At 35.4% G+C, this 12,420-nt stretch overlaps 1 protein-coding gene across 4 annotated transcripts in view; it reads left to right on the forward strand.

The window, feature by feature from the left end:
• Window positions 1–12,420, forward strand: part of fcho2 (FCH and mu domain containing endocytic adaptor 2) — a 64,743-nt gene that overhangs the window by 21,759 nt on the left and 30,564 nt on the right. For all 4 annotated transcript variants that reach the window (XM_052104616.1, XM_052104624.1, XM_052104631.1 and 1 more), the window contains exons 4-8: window positions 931–1,072; window positions 4,300–4,452; window positions 6,801–6,905; window positions 7,196–7,294; window positions 10,965–11,061. In XM_052104616.1, coding sequence (XP_051960576.1) covers window positions 931–1,072; window positions 4,300–4,452; window positions 6,801–6,905; window positions 7,196–7,294; window positions 10,965–11,061 — 596 coding nt within the window. The remainder of the gene's footprint in view (window positions 1–930; window positions 1,073–4,299; window positions 4,453–6,800; window positions 6,906–7,195; window positions 7,295–10,964; window positions 11,062–12,420) is intronic.

Consider the following 12,420-nt stretch of genomic DNA (forward strand, 5'->3'; position numbering starts at 1 on the left):
GTCAAACTTCAATTATGAGGAACAGTACCATTAAAGCTCAAGTTCATTACAAACAATAAAACAATTTATAGCTAAAGCTGTTCTTTGTGTGCTTTTAAACATCACACACCTGTTTGTAACATTTTGGAAGGTTTTATTCTATATACATTTTACATGGGTACACTTGCTGTACTTTCCCTGTTAATGCAAAACATATAGAGCTGACGTCAATTTGTAATATAAATTACACGCAGTCATACCTCAAACGTGAATTTTGAAGAGGCCATGCATTTAAAAAATAAAAAAGTATGTAATGTAATACGTATTCTACATTCACGTTTGTGGTATGACTGCATGTAATTTATGATTTAAAACAAAATGTCCACGTATTGTCAAGAAATGTATAACACAGACCTTATTTTACACATAAGTTTAAAACCCCCATTATAAGAACTCATAGAAAAATCCAGAGGGAAACCATGATGAATTAGACATCCGGATTTTTGGACTACAAGCTGAACAGCAATATTGCCAGTCAGAAAAAAACATCAAAAGCTACTTAAAAAAAATCTACAGGAATAAAGCAATTAAATCATTGTTATTGTAAATATCTCTGTCTAAGAATAGCCAATGTTTGTATGATAACAGAAAATATTAGGCTATATACTTTTGTGTGAAATGAAAGTATGCTTTTCACTGGTATAGAGTGCTTTATTTAATTGAACATGATTTTCACACACTCATCTATTATAGTGTCATTAAACCTTCTGTGCTGGCTAGTCCAGGGCCATTTAAAACACCTAGAAGCAGATAATAAATTTGATATCAAAAGAATTAACAGGCCTTGGTGTTAAATCACAAACCATGTTTTAACACATTTACCATTTTATGTGTTATGTGTGAGGAGTATTATGTCTTGAGAAGAAAATGAACTGGGCATTTATTTCACAGGACATTTGCACCGGTGTGGGATGTTTTTAAACAGTCCACAGAGAAACTGGCAGCGTGTCACATGGAGCTGGTCCGCAAGCTGCAAGAACTCATCAAGGAAGTCCAGAAATATGTGGAGGAACAAGCCAAAAATCATAAGAAGGTATGGAGGCTGCCTTCATCTTTGGTCTTTGATTAATATCCATGTTAGTTTGCTCATGGCATGCCATATCACTTTGTATGAACCCAATTATTCATATTTTCAACTAAATTATTCAATCTGCAGTGCACATGGTATTCTTTAAAAAATATCAGGGATCTGGTATGCAAGTACTCTAAGCTAAAACTTTAAAGGCAACCCTTTCCTGTGACTATCACTCTTTTAATAACAATAATAATATAAACTATAATATAAGACTATAATAAAAAATGGGTGATAAATGTATTTCCCCTCAAGATAAAATTTTTTTTTGTTAATTTGTTTTCTTTTTAGTTATAGTTTTATTTATTATTTTCATTTTTAGAAAATAATGGGGTTACTTTTCATCTGGGAATTAACACAAAGTGTTTGTCTTTGTTTTTATAAATGAAAGCACTGAATCACTCTTTTTGATTCTCATTGAGATTATTTTTGCTTATTTCTTCTGGTCCTGTTTACCTTTAAAAGTTACACCACATTATGGTGTCATAGATTGAATCACAGTGAAGCAATCTGACTCATTTAAATTCACTTCTGTGAAAAGTGTCTGTGACTCATCTGATTCAGTTGTTTTGCTATGTTTTTATTTTTATTTTTTAATGGAAAGAGAATGTCTCTGGGGTGACCATGTTTTTGTGCATGTGCAGAGATGCACTTACAATTTAGCCTTACAATTATAGTAGCAGCATATATTAAAAGCACAAAACATCTTCAGCAAATTCCTGTCAAATGTTCAAAACATAAACCAATTTTGAATGTGCTTCTGTTAGTGTCAGACAGTGAGGGCTCTGGGAATGAGCTAATTTGCTGGCAAATCTATCTCAGTATGTCTTTTTCAGAGTTCATTTTTGTTTAGCTATTTGAATATATGCACACTTCGCTGATTAGGATCTTTGATTTGGTTAGGTTTGTGGGAATGATCTGGGAGTATTTAGGTTGAAGTATTATTAATGGGTAAAATTTGCAAAACATGTCCAGGTTATATTTTACCCCCCAATATATATATATATATATATATATACACACACACTCACTGAGCAATTTATTAGGAACACTATTGTCCTTATAAAGTGCCCAACATGGTCCTCTGCTGTTGTAGCCCATCTACCTCAAGGTTCGATGTGTTGTGCATTCTGAGATGTTATTCTCCTCACTACAGTTGTATAGAGGGGTTATATTTTTGGCACTATTTTGAGTAAACTCTAGAGACTGTTGTGCGTTAAAATCCCAGGTGATCAGCAGTTACAGAAATACTCAAACCAGCCCACCTGGCACCAACAATTATACCACGGTTGAAATCGCTGAGATTCCATTTTTTCCAATTTGTCCAGGTGTTTTACTTCTTTGTTTTTATTTAATTGTCATTCTCATCGATGATTCTATTAGATTATCATTACTGTATTACAGTACTTGTTTGTATTATATATTTATTTTAAAGCATCTAAATTAAAAGCGGTACAACACATATTATCATAGTGTACACTTCACAATTTTATACTGTACTTTAAAAGGGGAGGTGGTTACAGTGTTAAAACTCTTTAACCCTCGAATGCATGTGTTCAAAAACCACATGGCCATCTTCTTTTTGTCTTTTACATGAAGAGGTCTTTTGATATGCCACTCCAGGTATTCCTCAGTTAAGATGTCTTTGACTATGTGACTGTTCTTTTTTACCAGTTAGTTAAATATGTTTTAAATTTATTCTATTTAAAGCAGCAGAAATTAAAGGCAGTACAACACATATTACCATAATGTACACTTCACAATTGTATAATTTTTTTTTCATTGCATTGCAGTAATGAGAAGGGAGGGATGGGAGGGATTACAGTTACCCTTTAAGCTCTGAAGGTTTTTTTAAGATTTCCTGTTTCAGTGGCATACCCAAAATTAAAGGATTATAACTCAAGAAAAAACAAAACTAAAACAAGGAGGGTTAAGTGTTTGTTATCAACTTTTCTAATTTTGTAATTATATAGATTATAATACATACTGAGACTCCCAGCCTAAGAAACTGCAGAACATATTCCAAAAAGAAATTTAGCCAAATATTTACTTTTCCCCCTTGTTTTTCTTATTTTACATTATTTATCTCTGGGTGTAAATTAGTTGATTCCAAACTGCTTTTGTTTTGTATCCAATCATGCCAACTGTATCTGAGAAATATTTTGTGATGATATGACAAAGCAGTGTTATCATTACAAAAATTATTTATCATAATGTCCAAAAACATCTCCAAACAAATAAAACATTATAATTGTACATACAAAAATAATTATACATACAAACAAAACAATAACTAAAGGTTTGCATAGCATGGGGAGACTATTTTGGTAATGAGATTTCACAGAATGAGTTTCATCTGACATTTACATGGCGCCTGTTGGCCATATGTAACATTGTGCTTCGTGTGGATTATCTATTGATCTATGTATCCATTTATCTTGTGTGTGGGCTTGTTTGAAAGATAATCACCTCCTCTAAATAACAGTGTGATATTTTATGTTCTGTTTATTTTCGTGAAGTTATACGCACCAACATAATTGTCAAAAAATATATATACTTGGCTATTACTTGCTATATTTTTGTCTGTGACATGACTATTTGATCAGTTTAATGTTTTTACTGATTGCAATAATAAGTACAGTGCAGATTTATTTTACAAATTGAATAAAATATATATCAACCATTTTAAAATTTGAATTTTTAATAACATTATCATTGCAGTTTATTATAAATAAGTAGTTTTATGAAGAATAAGCATCTAGATTTCACCTGGGTCTTTTTTGACCCACAACTGCATTTAAGCGGGGTAAGGTTAAATGTGCCTTCTAGAATTAACTGAACATTTCCTTAATGTCAATCTTGGGCTTAAGCGAGACTAGCCATTATTTCCGTGGAAATTAAATTTAGTGTGAATTGGATTGATTTTGATCTGAAGCATCAGTTTTTGATGAGCTGCCCATGAGCATGTTTCTTTTTCAGGGATAGACCAGTTCATTAACTGTGACATCATGCTAACAATGTCTGTATGATTCATTGTCTATTCTCTATGAAGTCATCTTTTTTGTTTTAAACCTGATTGAAATGTGTTCTGTTATCAAAATTATGAATCAAATGTGAACGCTTGACTATTCAGTGAATATTTAATTAGCAAATAATACATACTTTTTCTGTTTTTTTCTGGCTTACAGACAAAAGAGGAGGTGGCATCCACACTGGATGCTGTACAGAATATCCAGAGTGTGTCACAGGCCTTACAAAAGAGCAAAGAGAACTACGCCAACAAGTCCCTAGAGCAAGAGCGGATGCGTAAAGAGGGAGCCGCACAAAGAGACCTGGACAAGGTACACATACAGAAGCATACATGAATGATTGATTGTACAAGGGTTTAGAAACATTGTACTTGCAGTACTTCTATAAGCATTGCTGAATCAATCCCTGAGGGAATACCTCACCTATCATATTAGTGCCCTAGTCTAAAGCCAAGCACACACTATATGACTTACAGTCAGTGCCCTGTGTAATTAGGAAATGTAGGAATTTTAGGCACCAATTTCTAATGGGATTGTTACTGAAATTAACATAATTTTGTATATAATACATTTATTTTTGAATTGACAATTTAACAGATATTTTACAAAGTAAAATTGTAAAAAAAGAAAAAGTGTCAACCAGTGTTTGGGAACATTACTTTTAAAAGTAACTTGTTAGAATATTGTGTTATCAACTTAATTAATTTAATAATTTATTTGTACAGAAAGTAAAGTTTTCTGTTACTTTTGCTTTATTTTTACATTACTTTTTTCTCACAGCCACTTTCTCTTCTGCTATACTTTGCATTCCATACAAATAAGCCATGCATTGCATACAAGAGACATTACAGGTCATGCTAGCTACTGTACAACACTCATGTCAAAACAACATAGTAAACAAACAGATATTTAGAAAGTAGGTCTTCATGTCATATTTATAATAAAGAATCAATAATATGAATATGCATGATTCGTTTTTCTATCAACATGGCAGCCATTATGAATAATGAAGTATAACCACTGTCTTACCTAAAGCAGCAAAGTCCAACACATGAACCTGCATCATATGTCATCATCGACAATGTCAGAGTCAACTTAAGATGTTTTTCAAAAGTCAGGATAGCCTAACATGTTCACGGAACAAGTCTGATGAATAAATTAATATTTTTCACTTAAGTCATCTCAGTGCACGCTTGTTTTGAGTTGATCCAAGGTGCGTACAGATGCCACAACGCATGTTGATACAACTTGAATGGAATCGCTTTTAATGCTACCAAAATGTCATAAAAACGGTTTGTTTCATGAATCAAACTACTTTGACATATAAAATATGTAAAGGTATGAAGCGAAGCATTGCGTTTTTGTAAGAAAAACTTTATAAATTCTATTGCATTTTTATAACTTTATAAACTATAATCACCGGCTTCCTCAATCCTCTGTGTTTTCACGTTCTTCACTTCTCACTAGAGCGTATTCTACGCCTACATCATACGCCGGAACTCGTCTTTCGTGATCGCGTGGACGGCCGTTAACGGAAGCCAGTGATTATAGATTATAAAGTTAAAAATATGGATAATTTTCTTACAAAAACACATTGCTTTGCTTCAGAAGGCCTTTATTAACCCCCTGGAGCTGTATGGATTACTTTTTTTATGGATGGATGTGCTTTTTTGGATTTCTAACTGTAAGGTCCCATTCACTCCCATTATTAAGCTTGGAAGAGCCAGGATATTGTTTTATATAACTCCGATTGTGTTTGGCTGAAAGAAGGAAGTCATATACCCCTAGGATGGCTTGAGGGTGAGTAAATTATGGGATCATTTTAATTTTTCGGTGAACTAACCCTTCAAAGCCATTTTCTTTGCATACACAATCAATGTAAAATGTTGCGCCAAGCAACTGATCCAGAGACTTTTCTCATCCCATTCTCCTAGTTACAGGGAGCTGTAACAAAGAGCAGTTCAGCTGCATAAGTTAGTGAATTGAGCGAGTATTTGACCCTGTGTATCATGTTGTGGCCAGTGGAAGACTAGTCTTATAATCCCTCTGCCTAAACGCGTTTACTGATTTTGTTTTTTAATGGAGTGTGTAATAACACATGAATCAATCTCATTTCACTCAACCAAAAGTTGACCTCATATTGCACTAAAACACAAAATGCACATGTGTGTTAGCGAGTTAATTGGCATACAATGGCTGTATCTAAAAGGTGATTGGTTGTTTTACCTGCTAGGTGGGACTTCTTTTTCATCTGTTGAACGTTGAGTTCTAGAGCTTCTTGGTTGTGTGTCTCCCATTAATTTAAATAGAATCTCTGTTAATCGCCTCTGCTAAATAGTCTCTGGCCTCACACTCTATAGATCTACAATGCCCATAATGCACTACATTTCCTCTCCAAAATTTGCACACATTCACTCCTGATTTCTGGCAATACAGGGACAGTAGGGGTGTACAAAAGCAACGCATGCAACTCTGATATTATGGTCTAAAATCAAAAAAATATTGTGTTACTTTACTCGTTACACTGGGGAAAGGTCATCTGATTACTTAACTGCGTTACATTTATCGTGTCCCAACACTGGTGTCAACACACCCTCAACGTCTTCTGTAAATTTCCCAGTATCGTGTCTGAAAGAGCATTTTGTATTGTCTGTTTGTAGGCTGGATTGAAGGTCAAAAAAGCCACTGAGACCTACAAATCATATGTGGAAAAATATGCCACTGCGAAGACAGAATTTGAGCAAAAAATGACTGAAACTGCACAGGTAAGATTGTGTGTGTTCATGCATGCTGCGTGCAACAGAGTTGACATACTTCAGATTTAAAATCAAACACTGACACACAATTGTAATGGCATCCCTCTCACCCAATCCAACACATACACACTTACAAACCCAAACCAGAGCCACTAAATACTAAAACACACTCAATTGAGGCTTCCTTACATGATCCACACACACATTCAAAAACACTTTTTTTCCTGTGGTCACAAATGCTCTGCCTAATATTGTTAACAATTATCTTGTTTTCACTAATTCCCTCATCTTTTTCTCAGAAATTACAGGCCATTGAAGAAGAACATATCCTGCGTATGCAGGAGATTATCCATTCATACTCTCAGTCTGTTGATGAGACACACATGCAGATCGGAGAGGTGAGCGTGTGCGCGCACACATACACTCACACACACACAAAAATTACTAGTGCTGGCAGTGATATTTTAAGATGTTGTTTGAACACTCATTTGCATTTACATCAGTAATGGACACTTTCTTATTCTTCAGGGAATTCTCTTAAATTCTGTCATGTAAATAATATACATTAGTAGTTCACAACTAGACAAAAATACTGTTGCCATGATGCAACACTTGAGTATCATTGTGTTCAGAGATGCCAAGATTCATTAAGAATCTCTGGGCTGTGCAGTTTGCTGGAAATCAGTGAATAAAGCCTGAGATGTGGCTGCTCTACCATCTTTTAGCTATAGAGGGCACCAGAGACCCTCAGATAAACGAAGGAGTCAAACAAATGTCAAATCATTTGACTTATTAAATAAGTGCCTAGGGGCATCCGATACATGTTTCCTTTTCAATCATCAGTCCTATTGCCCCTGATTTAGGTGATTTATAACATATGCACATTGAAATATATACTTCCGTGTGGGAAACTAAAACAATGGGTCTAATTTGCACAATATCATTCCTACACACCACAGCAAAACAATCTCTGCAAGGCATGTTATTGGTTATTGACCACAGAACTATTGCATGCTCTGGTTAGGGCTTCCTTATAACCTAACCGCACACATACATTCTTGTGTTCTGCTTGTGCCTGAAAGACATAATATTTAAATATATAGATAATGTTTCTGTGGTTATTATGTTTATGCTGTTTCTGTATGCATGTGGAGTATGCTAAATGAGGATTTAGCTTGTCACCAAAACCATTCATCTTTAGCAAGCAAAGAGATAAAATAAACCTCATTATTTCAAAATGATCTGTGTATGGGATTCTGCTAAACAGCCAGCATCATGAATGCACACATATTATGAATATATGCAATATACTTATGACATGAGCTTATCAAATATGCAGAACATGTCCACTATATAAGGAAAACATCGACTCAGTGGTGGAGATGTGTGGCAGACATATTGGATTTGTCAACATTTTTTGAGATCTATAAAAACAAAAGAAGTTTATAGTGGTCTTGTGGGGAAATACCATCAGTAGTGAAATCTTCAGTATGTGCCCTAGCTCTCAACCCTTCCCCCTCCAGAGATAAAAAAAAAAAATTCCCCATTCTGATGGTTGATGTGAACATTAACTGAAGCTCTTGACCCGCAATTGCATGAATTTATGCACTGCTGCCACATGATTGGATGTTTAGATAATCGTATTGATGATTGTTGGTGCCAGACAGGCTGGTTTGAAATAAAAAATCTCATAAAAATGAGATTTAATTTCTGTTTCTGAAATAATAATCACTGATAATATAATTTCTAATGTGGATCATTTTGTTATACTTTTTGTTTATATTCACTTATTCTTTAAAGAAAAAAAGAATAAATGTATCTGTAGATGTAGCAAATACCTGAGAGACTGCTCTTAAAATATAAATATGAGAATTTTACTTAAAGTAAAAAAAAAAAATGTGCTAAATAATTTTCAAAACACTTCACTGTTCTACCCAAAACCTATTATTAAATTATTTAGGTTAAGGAAACACATTATTTAAATTAAATATTACAGCGAACCACATTACTTTTTGTAGTGGCAAGAACAGATTAACAAGTGTAAAATCACATTAAACTATTTAAATTTAAGTTTTAATTAACATTGTTGAGTACAAAACTGTTTAAACACTGTTAAAAAGTCCAAAATTATATATTTTTAAAATAGCCCTTGAAAAATCATAATCCGTCACCGACTCGTATACTAATCAAATTGTGTGATTATCTGTTCTAATTTGATACCAGGGGTCGTGTTCCAGAAACTTCCTATGTTAAGCCTCAAAGCTGAAGTGTGTATTTTCTGCGCCACCGAACGGAATTGTAAAAATAAACGTTTGATTTCAAAAAGCTTTCTAAATACGCCCTTCTAATGATCAAACAAACATATGGCCCTACCCCCAAATCATGCCATTGGTCAAGTCAGTGTTATTGTCGCTAATGACAGGTCACTCAAAACAAAAAGAAAGGGAATTTTTATACTGCCACAGAAAAACCATGTTTACAGTTTTAGAAAATTAACCTACAAATGGATTACTTACAGTTTTCTCTGCATATTAAGCTTGTATAAGAGAAAGTATTTTAACACAGAAAAAATTGTTCAGAGTTTAATGGTAACTCAAAATGAATATCTTGCAGGGGGAGTCATGTGCAATGTAATAGTGGGCTCATGGTGTCTGTATACCTCCTATATACACTCACCTAAAGGATTATTAGGAACACCTGTTCAATTTCTCATTAATGCAATTATCTAATCAACCAATCACATGGCAGTTGCTTCAATGCATTTAGGGGTGTGGTCCTGGTCAAGACAATCTCCTGAACTCCAAACTGAATGTCAGAATGGGAAAGAAAGGTGATTTAAGCAATTTTGAGCGTGGCATGGTTGTTGGTGCCAGACGGGCCGGTCTGAGTATTTCACAATCTGCTCAGTTACTGGGATTTTCACGCACAACCATTTCTAGGGTTTACAGAGAATGGTGTGAAAAGGGAAAACATCCAGTATGCGGCAGTCCTGTGGGCTGAAAATGCCTTGTTGATGCTAGAGGTCAGAGGAGAATGGGCCGACTGATTCAAGCTGATAGAAGAGCAACTTTGCCTGAAATAACCACTCGTTACAACCGAGGTATGCAGCAAAGCATTTGTGAAGCCACAACACGCACAACCTTGAGGCGGATGGGCTACAACAGCAGAAGACCCGCCGGGTACCACTCATCTCCACTACAAATAGGAAAAAGAGGCTACAATTTGCAAGAGCTCACCAAAATTGGACAGTTGAAGACTGGAAAAATGTTGCCTGGTCTGATGAGTCTCGATTTCTGTTGAGACATTCAGATGGTAGAGTCAGAATTTGGCGTAAACAGAATGAGAACATGGATCCATCATGCCTTGTTACCACTGTGCAGGCTGGTGGTGGTGGTGTAATGGTGTGGGGGATGTTTTCTTGGCACACTTTAGGCCCCTTAGTGCCAATTGGGCATCGTTTAAATGCCACGGCCTACCTGAGCATTGTTTCTGACCATGTCCATCCCTTTATGGCCACCATGTACCCATTCTCTGATGGCTACTTCCAGCAGGATAATGCACCATGTCACAAAGCTCGAATCATTTCAAATTGGTTTCTTGAACATGACAATGAGTTCACTGTACTAAAATGGCCCCCAGAGTCACCAGATCTCAACCCAATAGAGCATCTTTGGGATGTGGTGGAACGGGAGCTTCGTGCCCTGGATGTGCATCCCACAAATCTCCATCAACTGCAAGATTCTATCCTATCAATATGGGCCAACATTTCTAAAGAATGCTTTCAGCACCTTGTTGAATCAATGCCACGTAGAATTAAGGCAGTTCTGAAGGTGAAAGGGGGTCAAACACAGTATTAGGATGGTGTTCCTAATTATCCTTTAGGTGAGTGTATGTACTACGGTACACTACAATTTGATATTGTAAGTCATTTTGTTGTTCAGTATTTTTTTTTTCTTTGAATATTAGAAAAAGTTGATGCTTGCATGATTATTTGTACCTATCAAGCTGTTTAATGAATGCAGTGAAGACAGGAATGTAATATTTATATGAAATGTTTTCATTGTGTAGGTGCAAAATGAGTTTGTGAACAACATGGAGAACACTTCCGTTGAGATCCTCATACAGAAACTAGCAGAAAGCAAAGGGACGGGCAAAGAGAGACCAGGTAACACAACTAAAACGCACGCTCACACACTCGCGGTGTTAGCCTCTGGAACTGAACTACTTTGCCAATGTTCTTGATATTATTATCAAGACTGATGTCAGGCGTTCATTACCAACTGACTAAATTAAAAAACATTTGTGGAAGATTAGAAATTTATATTATACTCACACTATGAGTAAGTTTTGACTTGCTTGCTGTAGCATGGTGGAGTTTACACCAGAGGTTTTGTAAAGCTGTGACCATTACAAGGCTTTTCAGCCCAGGTCTATCACATGCTAACACTGCCGTCACATGCTAAGTGGAATGTCGAGCTCGCTCCACCTTTACCAAAGATTAAGCCACTTGAGCTTGATGGAGCTCGACACAGCTACACTTCCCCCTGTGCTCTTGCTATTTTTCCTCACTTATCCCTCCGCGGTCTTTGATTTGACCTTCTGATTCTCCCTCCTTCACTTGAAGTTTTTTATATTTCAAACAGAGAATATAAGCTTGCTTGAAACTAAAGGTGTGTGGAGCTCTTAAAAGTGCTTTAAGCGATTTTAGCCATTCTGGAACTTCCATAAGTTGAATTAACTATTAGACATGCCCTTCTCTTTCCAAAACCCTGCACTCTAAAGATATCATAGTTCCGCTGATGCTGTTACAGAGCCGAAGAGTGCAGTGTTTTCTCATGTTTGTCAAACACAAAAATAGCACAAAAGCACCCTCAACTGACAACTGTTATAAATTTGAAAATGTCATTAAGCCTGAACAATTGAAATATATCCAGCTGCAGACTCACAGAAACATCAGTTTCAGGGCAGAAGTTCCAGGTCAGCACTTTTAGGGCAGGAGTGAGAGCAGAGTTATGAAATGCTGTTTTTACATTAGGTTTTTTTTTTCGATTGCTACATAAAACAAGTACGTGCTTTGTTTGTCATCAACCCTTTTGTATATCTTGTAATAACATGAGTATTCAAGTGTTTTATCCATTGTTAAGAAGCAGTCTTCAGGCAGGTTGTACCCTTAAAAAAAGAGGTGTGGTGTGTGATATGGCTGATATAAGTTTAATGGAAGACCCCTTTAATTATTTTTATATTACTTTTCAGCCTCATCGTAAACGTTGGTAAACCAGCTGGCTATAATAAAATTGTAAAGAAAATACACAAAGATTGAGGATTCAATAATGATGGGATGCAATGTACTTTATTCAACATGAAATAATATGCAGTGACAAGTCACAATAATCCAAGTAATTTCTTTTTAAATATGTAGTTTTGCAATAAAGACATAATGAAGAGAATGTCAACAGCTCCATCTAAATTTAAATAGCAAGCTAAACGAGGAAAGCAATATATTAGTGAAATACTGTTATACAAC

This window comes from Xyrauchen texanus, chromosome 3 (genome assembly GCF_025860055.1).
Source record: "Xyrauchen texanus isolate HMW12.3.18 chromosome 3, RBS_HiC_50CHRs, whole genome shotgun sequence".
Taxonomy (NCBI): Eukaryota; Metazoa; Chordata; class Actinopteri; order Cypriniformes; family Catostomidae; genus Xyrauchen; species Xyrauchen texanus.